General features: G+C 42.9%; 1 protein-coding gene across 2 annotated transcripts in view; it reads right to left on the bottom strand.

Moving 5' to 3' along the window:
- Positions 1-307: 307 nt before the first annotated feature.
- The window catches only part of znf704 (zinc finger protein 704), a 41192-nt gene continuing 20084 nt past the window's right edge, over positions 308-21415 (bottom strand). The window contains exons 3-9 of one of the 2 annotated variants that reach the window (XM_034545547.1): positions 8349-8452; positions 6857-7134; positions 3459-3559; positions 2737-3031; positions 1837-1971; positions 1658-1749; positions 308-1164 (exon numbers count right to left, since the gene is read on the bottom strand). In XM_034545547.1, coding sequence (XP_034401438.1) covers positions 1053-1164; positions 1658-1749; positions 1837-1971; positions 2737-3031; positions 3459-3559; positions 6857-7134; positions 8349-8452 — 1117 coding nt within the window. In that variant the 3' untranslated portion in view covers positions 308-1052. Of the gene's footprint in view, positions 1168-1657; positions 1750-1836; positions 1972-2736; positions 3032-3458; positions 3560-6856; positions 7135-8348; positions 8453-21415 lie in introns of both variants that reach the window. The other variant, XM_034545546.1, reaches the window with a different exon arrangement.

The raw sequence follows: 21415 nt of genomic DNA, 5'->3' as shown, positions 1-21415 counted from the left end.
AGTAAACATTGTAAACATCTTAAAAACACAAAACAAAGAATAACATGTAGAGTTTTTGGTTGTAAAGTTGTGTAATGAAAGAGAGAAGCTTTTGAGACTGTGCTGCTAGCTGCTGGTTTTTGCTTTCTTTAGATTCACATCCCTGATAAAAGATAAAGAAAATGAATCAACTAGATAAAAAAAGTGACATAGAAAACTGTCTTCTGCTTGATTGTGTGGGGTACCTGTGTTTGTTTGTTTGTGTGTGAATTCTTTCTGCGGTCCATCGGCTTTCCCTGACTGTAAATTGTATCTTTTTTTGCATTGATCGTTCACCATGTGCGTCTCTATTCCTCACTTTCTGTGTACATGTCAACCTGCCGTACATTCCCTCGGAAAGCTGTCAGGAGTGAAGAACAAGTGAGGAACCGGCGAGGCTGTGATGTCAGAGATAAAAGAGCTCCTCAAAAAGTCCAGAAATAAAAGAAAAACAAGTTGAAGGAAGAACAAAAACAGCAAGCTTTTCCTCCATGCTTTTTCATAACGCGTTTCAAAAACTGCAGCAAAGGCTTCCATTCTTCTTTTGGATAAAAAAAAAAAAGACATTTTTTATTTGACAAAAAAACACACACAAAAAAGTTAGCTCTTTTTTCCCCCGGATCCATTCCTTGACTAGACTTTTCATTTACAAACCAGAGCTTTACAAAACATAGAAAGATGCAACGATTAACCCAACATAAAAAAAAAAATAGAAACCGTAGAACAATTGTTTTTTTTATACTTTTTAGCTGCACTGGGGTTTCCCAAAACTGGGAATTGTGGGAATGGTGAGGCAGTGCTGGGAATCCTGGACAGCAATGTAAAAGTGACTGCTGTCCTTCGGTTCCTTACACGACTGGAGTTCAGTGGAGCTGAAGAGGGCGACGGCATGGGCGGAGCCAGGAGTTGACGGACAGTTGCGACTTTTAGCAGAAGAAAACCAAATGCATGCAAAATGAAGCCCCTCCCCTCTTATCTGGCGAAAGGCAGCAGTGCCTGTTGGTGTGGCGCGCTGGGAAGTTGGTGAGCAACGTTCAGTCGGTAAATCTCTGGCAGGCCTTTTTCCAGCGGCAGGCGGTGCACCACATGTCGCGGTTCTCCATCCCGTACACCTTGCGGCACTTCTTCCCTTCACCGCGCACCTTCCTACTGAAGAGGGGAAATGGAGAACAACTGATGAAACGGTCATGATGGAGAAGACTGTACATTATTATGTGTTTTAACAATAACCTGCAGTAACCCTGTGATCGATTCCTTTCCCCAGAGCCAGGCTAGCCATTTCCCATCATTATGCTAAGCTCAGCTAGCCAACGGCTGTCTGAAGCTATTTACCGTACAGGTATAAGACGAGCAATCAAACTTATTATCTAACACAAGAAAGCAAATGATGAACCTATTATCTGAAGTAGACTGAAGTAGGTAAATAGGAAACACACCACATAAACCATACAATATCTTTCACTTCCACATGGTGTTCTTTACTCAGTCAGATTTAATTGAAGTAGAAAATCATATTGGATGCATTGGCTTAAATATGAGTTGTCTCTAAGTAATATCTAATATGAACTTTCAGTATGTCCGGTCTTTAATTAAAGCTAAAACGGAAATGTTAGGTAAGCGTGCTGCGAGGATCCAGTACCTGAGGGCAGCGGTGGCTCTGGGAGGGGATGAGAGGACGCCGATGGTCTGGGAGCGCTGTTCGCCAAAGCCCTGGCTGTTACTGGGGGACACCTTCAGAGGGCAGACACATGTGTGGTTAGAGGACCAGAAATGTAAATAACTATGTGGCTGAGAACAAATGCCTGAATGTTTCCTCACCATGGTCCCAGTGAAGGTGACGGGTGGTGACTGCCAGGAGATGCTAAAGCTGGAGCTGTTGGTGGGAGTGAAGGTGGTGGAGGCTGAGCCGGTAGAGTTACTGCAGCTGGACGGGATGGACACTGGAGCCGTGGCCTGAGGGCAGAGGTCAAAGGTTAGAATGGTGGTATTTTCTCCCCCAATAGAACAATGCCCGTGGAACTGGAGTACTTCTGTGGCCTCGACAAATCATTTTTCATTCTCAAAACCCTAACCTCTAAATGACCTTGTCATGTGTTTGTACCTGCTTGCTTTGGCTCTGCGTAACTCTGTGGTGTAACTGCTTTCCATTTTAAAATAGGACAATTCATTTGAACGGTTAAAACATTTAATTTTCTTCCTGAAATTCAACATAGTAGATCCAAGTGAGCCTCAAACTGAAACAGTGGTCATGTTTTTTGCAGTAAAGGTCTTTAGGTATCTCACATTGTAAAAACTCTTCATTCAAATGAAGCACTAACAACTAATGTTGCTGTTATGTGGCTACACACACGTTGCTGTAACATTAATTGATGGATTGGGTCATTATTCCACATTGTTCAAACCTGCTGCTGTGTGTTGATATACCACAACTGTTAGCACAGCTGCTAACGGGAGCAAGGGACCATTAAGTCGCTGTGACATCATTCGTTATCTTGTAAATAATCACGATAATGAAGACCCTGATAGTAGTGTGTGAGAACATTTGTGCATTTTGTGCAGCCTGATAAGTGTGTTGTGGTGTGCATATTGATCCAGAGAGTGCATTGATCGGTGTGTGTTGTACACAGATCTGAATCTCGCCTGTGTGTATGTACATGTGCACACACATACACACACACACACACACACGTGTTCCTCCGCTCCCCTGCACTCGCTCACCTGGTAGGCGTGGTCCGTGTGGATGAGGTAGAGTGCGCTGGGCGCCGAGCGGCTGAGCGGGGTGGCGCCGCCAGCGTGAGGCTCCTTGGCGTTGGACGAATGTGGAGGCCTGTGGGAGTTCGACAGCTGGCTGAGAAGCGGGAGAGGAGCGGGAGGAGGAGGCGGGGGAGAGAGGACGGACGGGGAAACAGGGGACAGACTGCTCAGCCCGTCGGCCACCGAGTCCGTGTTGAGCTTGATCTCCGTGTAGTAGAAGTCCTCCTCGCCGTCACTGCCGTCCGAGTCACAGTTGCGCCTACAGACCGAAGGATGCAAACGGTCATGAGACATGAAGAGGCAAATGTAGACAAATGTCCCTATGAGAGCTGATTGCTCCGCATCTACAGGGCACAGAACAGTGTTGGTGCTGTCGCACACGACTGCCCCCACCTTTAGCATTAATTCCTCCAACCAACTGAACACAACCATCTGCAATGAATCAGTGTCGGACCTCAGTTTAATTGAATGTCAGTATAAATGTGTGATTCATCCGATATCATTGTTCTCCTCCTCCACCCTTTCTCCCAGAGCAAGCAGTGTCAGCGTGGCCATAATCCATCAGCCATTAATCTACCGATTTGACAATGAAGCCAGTTGAAAGAGGGGAAGTGAAGAAGCGTTTGCTTTCTTAGGAGGCTTTGAGTGGACAGTCGCTTAGGTCGCAGTGTGTATTGGTGTCTTACCCCAGGTGAATGGTACGGATGTGTCTCTGGATGCCGGCAGCGGTACTCAGCACCTTCCCACAGTTCTTCCACAGGCACTTAAACATCACCTTCATGGAGTTCTGCAGGAAGCCAGTGTCAGAAAACACAGCAGCTCAGAATTGATTTCATGATTCCTTTCCCAGTATAACATTTGTGTTTGGTTCACGCTCGAACACGGACGTTCCTCTATCACCCCAGAGTAAATGACAAGCAATCACATGTGTGCTGTTGTGCAATTAAATCATAAACTTAGTGGCTCATTTCATTAAATCCATCTCTAAAATGTATCTGGTATGTCCCTCCATTGGTTGGTGTGCGAGCCATACACCAGGCATACTGGAGGAGATGTTTCCCAGTTCTTTTAATCAACATCATGAAACAAGACAAAAAGACGCTTGTTTCGGCCTACCTATTTTTTCTAGATTGAGTGCAACATATTAAGTTAAGTTAAGGTAAATAAAAACGGTAGCAACTTTCCTATCAAGTGTCCTGTATCCTCCTGGCAGTAGACTGAGCTGCTGCATCCCACCTGCCTAAGTGGATTAGCCTGGATCCACTACTGCCGGAGAGGTGTTCTCCTCTCCCCTGTAATCAACTATGGACTGGCCAGCATAGTATATATATAATCATGGGATGGGGGCAGTGTCTCTTGGTCAAAAAAGCACTCACTACATTGGTTATATGGTTATTCTAATCCGTCACTTGCTTGATACCTTTTTTAATTCTTGTTAAAACTTCAGGTGAATAAAATCCCTATCATTTCCACCTTTACCTGCTCTCCCAGCTTCATCACAGTTGGTCAACTATCCTAAACTACATCATTTTGTCCTCATTATCAAGCAGGGAGGAGAATATCTCTGTGACATACAAACATATTGATAGCTCAATGCAACCAAGGCACTTTTTCTCTCCTATCGTAAGGGGGCAACTTTTTTTCCTATTTGTATTATTACTTTGGATTTAATCTGCAGGATTGGACATGAAAAACTAGATGAAGTGACACCTTTAGGTGCATGAAAACTATGGTTACTATAGTCAACGTTATCCATTGACTCATATGCTTATGTAGAGGTAATACAATACAAGCTACTGTAGATTTAAGTGTTTCTCACTATGCTGGGAGCTCTCTCAAAAAACTGAAGCACAACATACATCAGCTGCATTGTGCATCTTTGACTTGATGTGTACACTTCAGTAAAGACTGAATATTCACTGTATACTGACTATAGAGGAATTAAATAACTTCCCTCTAAATGCACCTACAGCATTACTGTAACATCTTTGTCTGAACACGCATTCACCAGGAGCTGAGTGAGGCCAAATGGCAGTACATGTTTCTCTGGTTGTGAGCTGGTGAGGCTCCTGTATCTGTTATCTGTCTGCTGTAATTACACCACTGGCCTTCGAGAGACTGCAAATTGTTTTTCATGGAGTGAAAAGTGCTGCATGCGTTCTTCTTGCCCTCTTCTTGCCCTCCTGCTTCCCCTCTCAGAGCCATTATAAATGGTCTTATACAGGAGGCCTGTCTGTCAAACTAGTGTTGAGAGGGCTGAATTAATTTTGCCAAGATGTTTTTTTCTTTCTTTTTTATCCTCTTTTCAGAAACGCAACTATCATCTGCCCCCCCTGTGCATCGTTTAGTCTTTGGTGAACAAAAGCCTGTTTTGTGTGTGTGTGTGTGTGTCTGTGTGTGTTATTATTCCCTTTTAAAGATGCGTTTCACAGTTAATTAAATGGTGAGCTCCAAACAGATTCTTGCCAAGAGAGAAGTGAGAGGAGCGTGTAGAGTAATCGATGTGAAACCTTGGCATCGTACATATAACGTGTGTGTGAGTGTTTATGTAAGTCAACTTCATTGTTTTCCAAGCTTATTAGAAAATCAGCTTTTGTCTCCATCCACATGCCATACTCGGTTCCCTTTTCCTGTTGTCAGTCCTTCTTTAATTCTTCTTCTTCCTCCTCCTCTCCTTCCTTCCCACTTTTAAATGTCTCTCTCCCTCATGTTGCTCTTCTTCATCATAAATCCCCAATTAATACAGTATGATGTATCACCCAAGAGTCTTTATTGATTTTTTAGACATGAGGCTGGCAGGATCTTTATGTTTAATAAAGTGTGTATTAAAATCATTACTGCCGTTGCAGAGCAGATGCATGTGAAGACTGAGAAGTAAGGACAAATGTCACACACACACACACACACACACACACACAAGGGGAGAAGGGGGCGAAAACATCAGCGAGAGCTAAGGAAGTGGGGAAGAAAGGGGGAGAGAGAGTGAAAGGAGGAATAGATGGATGATACCGACAGCAAACGACAAACCAGTGCTGATAAAGAGAGAGAGAGATAAAAAGGGAGGGCAAAGCAATATATATATCGGAAAAAATAATGAGTGACACTGTGCTGTGGATGTGATGAGCTGTCAGTGGTGTGTAGAAATGAGACAAAATGATAAGTGAGAAGGAATAGTGTGTGTGTGTGTGTGTGTGTTGTGCTCATAACATCTAGGTAGCAAAGACAAAACGACCACTGGAGCAAAAAGGCTGCGCGTCCTTTCCTGTCCCATTTTCATCTCTGCCAATCAGTCAGCGTCTCACTCCACCCGTAACCTCAGAGGTTAATATCAGTGTGCTGGAGGAGGGAATCATCAAGCAGCTCGCGTGCTGCTGACAGCTTCTTATTGAGAGATCTGCCTGTTATCAGGGGAGCTGCTGCCGTTCTCCCTGAAGCCCTTTTAATATGACTCCACATTGAAATAAGACACTTCTTACAGTACTGTTGACACTGTATTACGTTCATGATCACACTATTTGGATTCCTAGAAAGTGTGAGGACTGAGGAAGTAACTGGCTACTTTAATAGGCTGCACAAATAAGGTTTTGAAAGCTACTTAGCATAGTTTTATCTGAAAATGCATCTTTTCTCTCCACTTTGGCCTTCTATCCACAATAAGCCATTACTCACACAGAGCTTATGGAAACGTTTTCTTTCTATTTTTTCAGACAGTCTTTTGTTTATTTGGTGAGTATTTAGACACGTGTGTTATAAGTAGGTTGTTTTATGAGAAAATAAAAAAACAGCTGAGGTTTAGTGGAGTAAGCAGCTGTGTCTGTACCACTCCATACCAGATGATGGCTGTCAAGAAGAAGAAGAAGAAGAAGAAGAAGAAGAAGAGTAGCTGTTTGCTTACCATCTGGTGTTTTTGTGTGTTCAGTATTTTAAATGTATTACAACTTATTCTTGTCTTCTTCAAGCCAGTTTGTTTATCAAGAAATGCCTTCACTTACTAGTTTACCAAGATGTGTTGTTCTCAGTGTACAGAAGCAGAACTGGCCTTTCCTTCCAGTCTCTTAACTCAGATGTTGCCTACAGTATTCACCTTGCGCTTGCGAGGGATGGGCTCATCGAAGAGCAGGCTGCTGCCGTCCTGCTCATCCAGGCTGGGGTCCTCGGGCCCTGCGGGGCCGGGTCCCACGCCGCCCATGCTGGGCACACGGAAGGGTTTGAAGCTGTCGGCGGAGAGCGGTGGAGAAGGTGTAGAAGGGTTTGACTGGTCACTGGGGGCAGACCAGCTCCAGTAGCCACTTGAAGAGCTGTTGCTGGATGGGGTGAAGGGGCCAGCCGAGCCGTTGTCCTTCCACGAATTGCTCAGACCTTCTAAGAAGATAGACATGAAGGTGAGAGGCACAGGGATGGAAAGAAGGAGAAGATAGGGGAGAGGAGGGGGAAGCGAGTAAGATCACAGTCAATAAATCCAACTCCTTCAGTCATATTTGTAGATGATACAACTCCAGCAAAATGTGCCGGTGTTCTTCTGTCAATGATTGGAGATCAAGACAGTCAATTAAGTTCAAACCGCTTTATTTGCACTTCGCACAAAAGAGCCTCCCAGCACCACTGTTGTCTGTAACACAATGAACAAAAAGAGCTTTCTTGTGGTTCCGTTGAGACACATCCAAGGTCTTGTTTTTTTCAGATCAAAGAAACATTTCTTTGGAATATCAGCTACAAAAGACATTTTACTTTGTGAAGGCTGAGGCTGGGGGACACTTTTAAGTGTGTACATAAATGAGAGAATATGTGTGTTTTGAGTCAGAGAGTTAAGAGCAAACCTGGTTTCACATTAAAGAGGAAGCGGCTCACCAACAACAACAACAAAGCTGCTCTGATATGCATTTGGTTTTGTGGTACAGAAATATTAAGATTAAATAAAGTGCTAATAATCTTAAGGTAACATTGTTTTTAATAAGACAACTCAATTCAATGAATTTAAATGTCAACCATGGTGCTGTATGCATGAGAACCTACTGTGTGTACTGATGTACATACACATTGTATGTTATCCAACTTTTAACATCTGACCGTGTGTGTGTGTGTGTGTGTGTGTGTGTGTGTGTGTAACTGTGATAACACGTGCATGGTGGTTGGAGGGTTGACTGTGCGTCTGCTTGGTTGAATGAACCGACGTTTGGTTGCACAGACTATCCGAGTGGTTGCGTGTGACTGCAGTAATGGGGCACTTTGGATTTCCGCCACCGTGTTTGGTGGCAGAGATCCAGACTCATTGTGCTTTTCTGTGGATTTGCAGGACTCATTGATGAGCGAATCCTAAAGCACAGCAGGTGGCTCAACCTAAGCTTTCACAAGCATTCAGCAGATAACAGCTGTGAGGGAATGAAAAGCCAGTGTTTAAGCAGAACATACAAATTACAGACTTGGGCTGCGCTACTTTTGTCACTGGCTCATTTTTCATAAACCTTCTGGGGAGGGAGGGAATGATACATCAAAACCAACAAACAATTTAAAGCACATTGCTTACCGTAAAAGAACATCCCCCACGTACTCAGTTATCTATTAGCAGCACTACTCACCGTTGACTCTGACAGGTGGACTCCTGACCAGCGGGCTGGTGGAGAGACTCGTCAGCACCATGGCAGCCGTCACCTTGTCCATGTCCACTTCCTCCTCGGACCGTCTGTGAAAACACAACCGGAAAAGAGGATTTTACTGAGCATCTTCTGCTCCAAAGACATTATCATTTCATTATCACTGAAAAAGACTCTCCTGTATGTTTTTCCCCAGCCACAATACACACACACACACACACACACACACACCATACACACATATACCAATGTCTGCAGTTGGAGATGAGCTGAGTGCAGCTCAAGAACTCAGTCAGTGCGTCTTCTTCATTTAACTTCAAAAGGTTTTTAAACAAATATCAGGCCCTCTGGTGGTCTCAAACTAACTCAGCTCTGCATTCTGCAACATAAGCTTCTAATTCTATTGAAGTTGTATATTTTATATCCTTTGTGGGCGACTGATGCAATCGCCCAGACAGTATTAGAAAAATCAACAGCCAACAGCTAAAATGCTACTGTACAAGACAAAAATACATCAATGTAAAACTAAACTCGACTGATGTGGGTCTTGTATTCAATCCCTAAAGACTATTATCAGCACAAGCTCAGTGCTGTACAGTGCACACACTCACCAATCCATATAACAGACTAACCACACACAGCACACGGTTTCGTCTCTTCTAATTGGCCTGTGGCAAACGCACCAATTAGAAGAGACATAAAAAAGGAAGGTATCATAATCCTTGCGCATGTATTCCTCAGACAGAGGCAATGATGTCAATAGCCTTATTAACGACAGTATACCTATGGTCCATGCACATTATTAACATAACAAGCAGTGTGTGTGTGTTTTGTTCACGAGCATGCAAGACTTTGATGGTGTTGTGAGACCCAATGATCAAAGTCAATTATGTTACAATGATGAAACCTCCTGCTGCCTTGAAAAACTCATGGCGTCAGCCATCACCAAGTTTCCACAGTCGCTGAGATCAAATGGTTACACTGCATCTTTATTGATATAAATCCAGCAACAAGTAAAGTGAAATGCAACTCATCTTTTACTCTCCCGATACCTGCCAAACAACAAATAAAAGCCCACTTAAAAGTGTGGAGATAAAGGGTTGTACAAGTTTAAACAATCTGTGAGGTGATGTAATAATTATTCTCCTCCATCAGCATCTACAGTACTGGTTGCACTGGTTGTGTCCTCTCTTATCTGATCACGGCTGTATTAACCCTACCAGGACACGACCCAACGCATACAGTACAACCAAAAGCAACAGTGGAGCTTAGCAGCAACATCAGTGTTAAACGTGTTGAGTGGCCCCGTCTAAGACGTGACTCCCCCTGTTTATTTTTAGAACAGCTTTAAGGCACAGATGCTCCCCAGCCAAGTGGACCGAGCTTAAGCAAATCTAGAGAAAAAGAAAGTCCCAAAATTCATATGTGCCAAACTAACACTGATGTGTTCATGAAGACTTAGACGACTCAACACTGGCAGACGTTGTTCCACAATGTAACGGAGTGACTAAATGAAGTTTAAATGAGACATTTCTGTCTCTATGGGACACCTCGTTGTATTTTCTCAGTAGCTGACAGAGCTGCATGCCAATCCAAGAGCTAAAAACTGCCCAAATAAAACAGTGGAGAGAGTGTGTGATCGGATGATGAGACATTCATTACAAATTGTCGTATCTGTGGTTTGAACAGGTGAAGCAACCAAGTAAAAGTAAATTAACATTGTTTTTACTGCCCAGAGCGCCATCGAAGCCTGATCGTTGTGTTTGTGTGTCTGTGCTCCACAAACATAGGAGGTTGTTGTTGATCGTAGTGAGGCTTCTTCTTCTTGGCTGCTGGGGCCAGAGCACATCAACACGTGTACAATGTTGATCAAAATGTGTAGTTCACCAAATACACCGAATGCATCTGTCAACTTTCAGACGCATGGAAGCTGTAATTTTCTTTATATTTCATACACCGTTCTGTTTGCACACAAACGCACGATAACTTTGCACCGAAGTTAAATCTACGGACAGACTCTTTAAAGTTAGCGTCTTGTTATACAAATTACAATTATGTAGCAGAGACAGCGACGCAGAGCAGCAGCTGACACCAAGCAATGTTTTGGAGCAAAATGATTGCTCGGGTAAATTCAGTAGTCGCTGGGTATTGCTAGAGACATGTCCCTTCCAAATTCTACACCCTTGCATTAACGTGGAAGCGATTCAAAGTGTATTAACTTCACAGGCAAAAGAAAGAGATTGGGTTTCCATGTGAGCGTTACCTAACAAAGACGGAGCCTCAGCCCCCCATTAGCTAATGTCTAATTTATTACCCTTTCCACTGTTGAATATGATGTCATTACAGCCTTCACATAAATCAAGAAACAAGCTGCGTACACGACTGACACTTTTACCCGTAACCCCCCACCCTACATTATCGTAAAAAAAACACTTCCTGGTCACCTTGGGAGGCCGTCATGTGACCGTAGATATTATCTCCAAGGCAACAGCGACAGACAATAATTACTGTGAGCTTTGTCTATCTTGAAATAAGAAGGACTAAATCTCAGAAAAACACATTAGAATAAGGAATAATTAAGATGTGACACATGAGCGGCAGGGAAAGAGAGAGTGGTAAAGGGCATTTGCCTTTTGTCTTATCAAACTTAGTTTTGGTCCAAGTGCTTATTATGGCTATAATTAACACACACCAAGCATGTGTGTGTGTGTCGGGGAGACACATGATAAAAGGCATGATACATGTGACACAAAAGACGTATTGGGACGGTTAACGGATGGGTAAGTGAATTCTGATAAAGGAGTTTGGTATGTTGCCGTGTTTGTGTGTCGCTGAACTGTGTGTGTGTGTGTGTGTGTGTGTGTGTGTGTGTTTTTAAATATTCTTACTTCACTAACTTGCATTAAAACATCCTCCAATATCTGACCCCTGAGGCCTCCTAAGTGGAACATTATCATGTTCATCAACAGAAAACTCATCGTGTGATGTACTAATGTACATCACACGATCCATGTTGTTTCTTCCTGCTGCTGGCTATTCAGAACTGGACAATGAGTTTATCTTTAGATGCCAAACATAACATATTCTCTTCTCTCATTTTGTATCTCACAATGTTATTGCCAGATGTAAGTAGAACTTTTACTGAGTAAATCGTGAACACATGTTAAACACAGAAATTACAAAGTACAGGCGTTAAAATTAGATTCATCCCTGCGAGGGAATGGAGATACAAGTAAAACAACAGCTCCCTCTTCAGGGGTTCTTATGAGATTAATGGGAGATATGTCTGTTTGCCAACCTGCCAAAAAGCTGTGTGTGTGTGTGTGTGTGTGTGTGTGTGTGTGTGTGTGTGTGTGTGTGTGTGTGTGTGTGTGTGTGTGTGTATGTGTATGTGTGTGTGCGTGCGTGTGCGAGGCAAAGTCTCCACCATTGTGGGGCACAGGCAGTGTCCAGTTTCAAATTAAACACAGGACAGGGAGTGAGACAATAACAAGGGTTTGGGTTACTGTGGCCATGTTAGTTTGACAGGTACATGTGATCCAATGAGACGTGGGTCTGTTTTGTATCACATTTTTAAATTCAGTTTGATGTTCAGGACGGACAATGTGCAAGAGGGTGCAATTATTTTGTGAGGTAAAGATGTAAACCTTTCTTTTCAGAATGACAGTGAATAATTTAATGAATTGCTGTTTTACCCGGATAGTAAAGGCATACATAACTTCTGTCTCTTGTGACACATTGTAAGGCTCAGCACCAGACTGCTAAACACAACACTCAGACCTGTAAACAACCCAGTACACAACAACCAGAGCAGCCTGTGGACTGGTCTAGTCACCAACAGTGGTGAAGATATGCGAGGGGGCATTTCATAACCTTAACATACTCAGAAATGCAACACTGTAGTTCCCATGTTCACTTCTTAAAACCTAAATGCTTCAAAACTATATGTAAAGATTCCTTTGACCACAGCCACGGTCACCTCTAAATGAAACCACGGTACAAATCTTGCATTTGAAGCTTGTTATGCTCACCACTTGTCCTGGAACAGCATTTGGCTGCAGACACACAACTGAACATCCCTAATGAGGGAGAACCTCTACCCAGTCAACAAAATAATCACAGGTCACATTCTTGACAAGTTCAGATACAATACAGTTGATGTTTCACAAGTAGCACCACTGCAATACACCATTTAAAATGTGCAATCTTTTTGACCAAACTCCTACTCCAAACTATAATTCAGACTAAATGTGCCACGGCCAATCTTTATGCACACGCACGAACATGCACAAATCCCTTGTATCTTTAGTTTCTATGTCACCCAACAACGATCAGTCAGCTATAATGAAGGCAGCTGAAAAGTGGGGTGGGTTACAGGAATTCCCCTGAAACAGAGGCCATGTGGCGCTGCCTAGCACACCCCTCCCTCCTACACTGTCTGTACTGCATCCTCCTGCTCCTTTACCTCCCTTCACCCCTGCAGGACTTGAAACCCTTTCTGCCTCTCGCACCAACACCCGCTTTCACTCCCACACTTCGAGCATCTTTGACTTTTGTCTATGTGTGTGTGTGTGTGGGTTGGCATGTCTCTTTGATGGTGAGCAGTGCCGGGAGGTCTACTCATTTATTACAGCCACTGGACTATGACGCCTATTTCCTCCTCAATAAGCTCCTATAAATCAGAAAGCGTCTCCTATACCGTGTGCTTATCTGATCTCTTCCTCTCACTCCCTCACAAAACCACAAAAGGAATCTGCATATTACACTGGGGTAACAAGCATGAAGGGCAAAGCTTTTGATTGGCATATGTGTATGAAGGAACACACAGGAATTTTCTTTGACATGATTGTGTGCATCATTCAGGCTCTATAGATGTTACAGATAACAGTCCTTGGTTGGAAAACACACTTTCTGCGTTTCTATAAAACCTGAGAAATAAACAAGACGGCATATTACAGCATTGTGTTGTCAGTGAGGTGAGTTGTGAGTAGGGCTGCAACTAACGATTATTTTAATAATCGATTAATCTGTCGATTATTTGTTCGATTAATCGATGAATCAGATAAAAAAACAAAAAAGCATTCATTTCCAACCCTTTATTCAACAGAACTGTGCCAAAAAATGCACAGGTAACAGACACCGTAAATTCAGGACTATAGGCCGCACCTGCTAATTTTTAAAAGAAAAAAGAAATTGTACATAAATAAGACGCACTTGTCTATAAACCGCAGGAAAAGGGGGCGTGGCTTGTCTCGGTAAAAACAGTTATTTCCGCCGTATCCACGGAATAAATAACCAGTAGTTCTGCTTTATACTTGTTGTGTGGACATCCCATAAACGTCGGAACATCCAACACACCCTGGTGTTTGGGTTCATAACATCACCCGTAGGCTCACACAGCTCGGGGAATTTCACCGACTCCGTCTCGATAACTTCCGCTTCCAGCGCTGCCGGAGCAGCAGCAGCATGCAGGCGGGCAGGAAGGGGCGTGGCTTGTCTAGGCCTTCACCTATGACACACATGAGGGTGTATGTGAGGCCTTATTGTAAAGCCGAGAACATGGGTCAGCATCCATTTCTATAGATGCAATTATATATATATATATATATATATATATATATATATATATATATATATATATATATATATATGTGTGCACAACGGATGATAAAACTCACGGTTTGGATCGTATCATGGATTTGAGTCACAGATTATCCTTTTACTTTGTTAGAGTCATCTATAGTGGTGTTTGCACACATCTCAACTGATTAAGAAAGATTGTATTTTTAAATCTTGTCATTTTAATGATGTAAAACTGCTTATTCAGACGTTAAACAGGTCACAATTACCTTTCTAATATCTATGTTATATTGCTGTGAAAACATCTCCTTCAAACAACGGGATTTATTCAAGTTTCTCACCAAAAACTATTTTACCAGATAACATTTAAACACATTAATCTACCTTCGCCCAATGTGAACCGGGAGGGGGATCCGTACGGATCAAATAGCCAATTCCTAATTTCTATACTGAGAATAAAAAAGGCACAAACTGGATGTTGTTGCTCTTTATGCTTTTATCTTTAATATATGGTGAACATACCCTGCTGACAAATATGATGCCCTCATCGGATGTGCAATTTTTCAAAACGTTAACAGTCCCATGGCTTTAGAGATGCATTGTTAGTCCACCGCATTGTTCCAGACTTACAAACAATCAATATATCTCGACAACTCTTGGATGTATTGCTATAAATTGCCATACAGACATCCATGTGATGAAGAGGATGAAGCCTCATGACTTTGGGATCCTCTGATTTTTACTCAAGCGCCACCTTGGATGTGTGACAGATAAATTGCCATGAAATGTTCCATCTACCACAGGATGAACTAAGTAATTGAAATAACTTTGGTTTATGAACAAATAATCAGTCTTAGTTGTCCTTCATGTTTAGTGATAATCAGCCAATGATAGCATGCTAACATGCCAGATGGATAGCATCAACCTTGCTAAATCCTAGCAGCTAACATTTAGCTTGAAGCCCCACTGTTCAGCATCATTAAAAGGTGCTGGCATGGCAGTTTCTGAACTGAACATCTGCTCTGGAAGCCACACACATATATGTAGACATATAATCAAAAGGACCAAGTCCTCTTCCTAGCCATAACAACATATGCACTGCACTGGCAGCCTGCTCCTTGAAATAGGAGTCACGGGCATCTTTCCCTTCATACAGATTCTGCTTCAGCTCTTAAGAGTCAAAGGGCCAAACCTCCATCTGATTTACTGCAACTCGAGCTTTACAGCTTAAAAACATCAAGATACCCTCATTCAAAGAGATGGTTTGGAATTACAACATGTAATCGAACCAGAAACCAAAGTTATCGCCTGCTTGGAAAACGGCAAATGTTCTGGCAATAATGTAATAACTTTATTGTTTCTAGATTTGGAGAAAATAAAAAGCCTGGTCTGAGTTGTCAGATGTAACCTGGAGCAAGATATGTTCTTTAGGATGAAATCTCCCTTTAATCTCATAATAAAGACAACATACTGACTGGGAATTTAAGTCCTGACAGCAACGCTGCACTAAAACTGATATTTGATTCATTGAAAAAATACCATGACTTGAATTTAGTGTTACTTTTTCTTTGTTGACACGATGAAGCAGTTGATTGATAAAAAACAGTAAGATATTCACATGAAGCGACAGCAGAGTTTTAAATAGTTTTTTCTTGATTTGTATTGAAGATTCCCCCCCCCCCCCAATGTTGGCAAATACACAGGTCTAACATTGTATCACTTATAAGTTATCAATATGTCACACATTATGAACTACACAAACTAGATGGTTCTTCTTGGTGTCTACAAAACCAGGATTCACTCTCTTTTGTGAAGTGGGTGAAACGAAGACATCCTTATGAGTGGTTGCTGACTTTCAAAGCTTTTAAGATCAAAAGGTGGAAACAGGATCTTTGTGTGATCAATCAAACCCAAAGAACACACTCTGTGAACACATCAAGTGAAACAAAGCATTGGAAGATCTTCCTTAAAGAACTATCAGGAGGCAAAGTAAAGTGTTTTGTTTTCCTTGAAGGAAAATGAAATATGTAAAAGGTTCAGGGTCTTATCCCATCTTGTTATTGCTCTTCCAAAGTTTAAATTGTCATTTTTGTCTGTGATCAATATGTTTTCTGAACAACCCACCTGTGCAACCCACACCACCACCCTTTTAAAAACCAAGACAATCCTGTGCACCATCTACTCAAATGACCTGTACCGAGAATGGCTTATTGAATGTAGATAGTAGGCAGATGATAAAGTCATTAAGACTAAACTACATTATTAGTGCTGAGAGACACACTGTGTCTAATCATCAGCATTTGCTAGGAGCTAATTAGCTGAGTACGCATTAGCAAAGTGTTTGCCTCTCTCTCTCTCTGCTATATACAGAAACATTTTTACACATGAGTAAGCGACAGTATGTGCAGATGGAAACAGACAGTGTCCGCTAGTTCTCTTTTTTTTAAATACTCAATTCTGAGTGAACGCCCTCTAGTGAGAGCAAAACAAAAACAGGGCGTGGCATACACTAGCCTGGGCATGGAGCCAAAGACCCTGTGTGTGTCGAATGTGTGTTTCTTCTTCATGTGTCTGCAGACAGATAGCAACAGTAGATACCCAGAAATAGTCTCAGGTCAACAGAGCAGGATTTTATCTGCACGTCTCTCTCTGTTTAGCTTAGCCTTCTTCCTTTTATGCCTCTCATACATTGAGTAAATGGATAAAAGAGTCAATGGTGACTTGCTGACTTACTCTCTCGTGCACACAATTTTCTCAAATGTACAATTCACAACAGGTATATAATGAGTGTTTTTCAGACTCTCTTCCTCTCTCTAGTAAAGACCTCCAGTGTCAGCCTCCCTCCTCTGTGTTGCTCTTTAGCCTAGTTTCCACTACACACCACGCCGCTGGGAGACTGGGAGCACAGACACATGATTACACGCATATGCAAGGGAAACACTGCACACAGACACACACACAATCTGAAATCAGACCATACATTGTAAATAGAGATGCATGGAGAGGGGAGAAACAAATAATGTTACTTAGATTGAACAATTAGCTACACAGGGCTCATTTTTGACAGCTTCAAATGTTATGTTATTATCGTCATCTGGGCCATAAAGCTGCACTGAAACACTCAGTCACTTGTCACCAAGTCATTAGGGCTAAAGTACCACGCTGCCACGGGGAGAACGTGCAAACTCCACACAGCAGGTGTGCCCAGACCGGGAGCCGAAGCCGGGCCCCTCTTGCTGTGAGGTGAGGCTACTACACCACCGTGCAGCACAGCATCTTCTCTAGCACTTTATTTATTTTTCCTTGGAATATCTTGAGGTAGTGTATGTATACAGGAGAGGAGGAGCGGGGCAGAGAAGCAGGTCTTGTTCAGAGAGTGAATGTGGACGTGTCAAGTTGATGTATACGAGTCCTCATTTCTTCTAATTTACCACCCATAAAGACAGTTAACCCCGTGAGCGACAGCAGGAAATATGATCGCCCGCTCTCTCCACTGTACTTTACCTTTTAATTTGTCTTATCTTTGATTGACACACGTGCGACGCTTCAGTGGCGTGCCCTAGATTTTCACTATAGGTTAGGGTTACTCCATACACTCTACCCTTTGGGCTTGGGGGTGAACACGCACACACACTGGTGATTATGCCCTATATTGATGCTATAGGTTGGAGGACCCACTTATGCACCAGCCTCTGGGCCACACACACACACACACACACACACACACACACACACACACACACACACGTTTCGTATGTAAACACATCACTAACAGGGTTCCCCTTCATCCAATATTAGTGGCAGGTGAGGTGAGTGAACAAATTCAATTACACATACATTCACTTCAGTCTCAAACTGTCAAATGTATTTTGGGGGGCAATTTCTCCCAATACTGAGTCCAGTGTCTCCACAAACCTGCACCCTATGTATGTAATACTGATTGTGTGTGACTGCTGCACTATATTTTAACACCGCCTGTATTTTCAGTTAAGATACATGCCTTGCTGTTTTTGCATTGTTATGTTTTGATTTATTTTTCTGTATTTACCTCTTGTGTCTAGATGTATTGAAGTAATCCCCTGTGACTATGCTATTGTTGCATCTCAGCGTGCTTTCCTCAGAGATGAATCTGCCCTAACATAAAATAAGCACTTTGACAAATAAGTTTAAAGATGCTGAGAAACCTGAACAACCAATGTGGTCTCCTCTTTTAGGGCTAAGGTGCACCACACCACATCAGCAGCTTTAAAAAGCAGTGATTTGGATCTGTTACTTGAATTTGTGGTCTCTGCCCCTGTGAAGCACAATAAAGAAGCAACTCCAAACCAATCATATAAGGTGCCTTGATAGTAGGGGTTAAGATGCTGCTGTTCATTTTTTGTCCGTCTTTCTGTCTTGTGAATCCTATAAAAAAGTCCACCAAAATGAAAAACATGCACATAAGAACATCAAAAACAGCACAAACTTGGATGTCAACAATGTCACAAAAAAATGAAATGATATAGCAAAAACCCAGAGGCACTGCTCCAAGAATAGATGCTCTCATATCTATAAAGATTTGATAACAATGGGAGTAATAGGTGTAATGATGGAAACACATTTAAAATGCAAAGCGTGATAATGAAGGAGATGGAAGGAAGAGGGGTAGGTGGGAGCAAAGCCACACACACACACACACACACACACACAGACACACACACAGTGATGGGTTTCCCTGAATTGATGTTGCTGTATGCCCTAATGAGCAGAGGGAATACACGGAATCTCACTGCTCCGAGCTACACATTTGGCCTTGTGTGTGTGTGTCCCTTTTTCTGTTTGCGAGTACCTGCATGCATTATTGCCTGAAAGCATGCAGGCAAACCTACATGGATGTATATGAATGTGTGAGTGTCAGAGAGCGAGTCAGTGTGAGCAGTGAGGGGGTCGCCCACTGATGCGAACAAAGGCAGCAGCTATGAGAGTCATGACGACCTTTAGAGTGGCTGGCTGGTAAATACCCCCGCCTTCATCCCCGTCTCCTCCTTTACTTTTGTCCCATCTCTGTTGCTATAACCCTCCATTCTTTCACATCAGAGCAACACTGCCCGTCCATATGATGCAGCGCTGGAGTAAACAAAAGGAAGTGGCTGGAGGAATGGAGTATCTGAGCCTTGTCAGAAATGTAGTAAATGAAGAACTTGGGAGAACCAACATCAGAGGATGCCTTTCTCTCTGCCTCCGTTATGCTGTTAAACCACCACTAAGAACACCTCCCGCGCAGATAAGCCTTAATAGGGTATAATCACAATATTATTACCACATTAACTTGTAGGAATAAAACACCTTTTGCAGGAGAATTTTAGGATTTTTTTTTAGGCAATAGAGGACAATGATCTTCTAACTAAATGCAGGTTGATGAAATGCCACCTGAGTTGGTGCGACCATCTCCAATCAAAGGGCTCCTCCGTCCATCTCCACTTTTTCCTCTTATTCCCCATCTTCCTTCAAGGATTGGAGGAAGCTGCTCCTCCAACTACCTTACACCTCATCAGAGCGCATGTTTGTGTGTATGTGTTTGTTTGTGTGTTCATTAGTGCTTAGTGGCAAGTGCAGTCTTGATAATGGGGGTCGGAAGAGCAGCACGAGTTAGCCCTGAGTGGTCTTTTCTCTCCAGCTGCCCCGTGGACACACACAACCTGCCAATAAGTGCCATAAACCACACAGACATAAACAGGCACAAGCACCCTTTTATCACCGCTGATCTTGATTATAAACACCGTGGCTCTAAGCACAGTGGACGCAGACAGACACACACTGACCCACACTTCTACGCACACCTCCAGCCCCTCAGCTCCCAGAGAGTGATATACACACACTGGAGGAAGGGGCCTCTTTCCCAATTACACCTCAAAAGAGGGTGGGGGGCCGGGGAAGCTGTGTGTGTCAGCGTGCTTGTGAGTGTATGTGTGTGTATGTGTGCGTGTGCGTTTGCTGAAGGTGCTCATAAAAGCCCCGCAGTTTGAGCTGATGGAAGGCATTATAAAAGGCCTATCAGCTGGTCCAATCGCCTCACATCGCCTTAAGGCAGGACAAAGGATATGCCCACCACTCCAACATTTACCTAGAGGCCTTTTACTCACACCCCTCCCCCTTTACTCTCACCCCCTCTGCCCCCTTCCTCCCCATTTGATCCACTATTTGTGCGATTGTTGACCTTGACTCCAGAAAAGTCAACCAATATGTGGTTTTACAGCAAAGCCCTCCTTCACACTCAAGAGCTAGACATATTCACACCTACAGTACATCTAGAGTTGTTGACGGTTGTAGCCATACTGGAGAAGCAGCCAGTACTGTAACTGCCTTTGTCCATTGGGACCATAATAGTTGTTGGTAAAGGACAGAGAATCCCTCATTAGTAGTCAGGTAATCAATACAAGTCACAACTCTGTTTGAATGACCTTTATGTTGAGTCTTTCTTTGATGATGGACATTGTTTTGGAGAGAAAAAACAGAAGAGGGAGTGACAGGGGGAGAGAGAGGAAGGATGTGTTTTGGGGGAAGGTCTCCATCAGGCGAGTATAATCTGTGATTAATTTACTGCTATGTGGTATGAGGATGAAACACCATGAGAGGGTGGAGAGACGGCAAGTCTACTAGGGTTGCACGGTGTACCGATACTAAAAAAGTACCGCGGTACCGGTACGTTCAAAACGATACAGTTTAGCATATTTTTAGTATCGATACTTTATTAAAATAGCGCGCGATCAGAGCGCACTCACTGTATCGTATCGTATTGGTGGTATTGTATCGTAAGTATCGGGTATCGTGATATTTATGGCAGGTATCGTATTGAAGTTATAATTGTGGTATCGTGACAACCCTAAAGTCCACACAAAGACTCCTCCGCTCCATTATCCAACACAAAGCCACACTGATACATCAAGACAAATACTCAAGGGTTTCCTGAAGGCAACTATGTAAAAGCAATAAGTTATGGAGTCACTTTAATTCTCGTATAAAGAGTACTGTGGTCAACTGCTTTTGTTTATGTACATTCTGGCATTGTTTTTTTAAGGACTCTGACAAGATATTGCATCCTGTGAGACGCTCCCGACCAACCTGATAGTGAAGGCTGTCTGTATGCAACCTGACAAGAGGTACTCCGTATAATGTGACACTTGCAGACAAAGAGGCCCAAGGCGCTCACTGCTGTTCACAGGGTTCGTTGCTGAGAGTCAGTCAAACAGTCAAAAGCAACTGAAGCCGCTTTCACACCCCGAAATGATAGACATTACACGGAGGAGCTGAATGTGAGAATGCAAATGTTTAAATCTGTTGGACCGGACATTAAACAGACTTTACCCGGCCAGCTCAGTCCGTGTAATGTCCGATTGAGCTTGTGTGTGAATAGGGCCGGTCGTTGTCCGGGTGACAATGATGACATTTCTATCATCCGGCTGCTGTATGAAAATGGAGAGATTTGACTAGAC

This window comes from Cyclopterus lumpus, chromosome 11, assembly GCF_009769545.1.
Source record: "Cyclopterus lumpus isolate fCycLum1 chromosome 11, fCycLum1.pri, whole genome shotgun sequence".
Taxonomy (NCBI): domain Eukaryota; kingdom Metazoa; phylum Chordata; class Actinopteri; order Perciformes; family Cyclopteridae; genus Cyclopterus; species Cyclopterus lumpus.
Note: the sequence above shows the minus strand (reverse complement) of the source record. Positions and strands in the feature narration are given on the sequence as shown.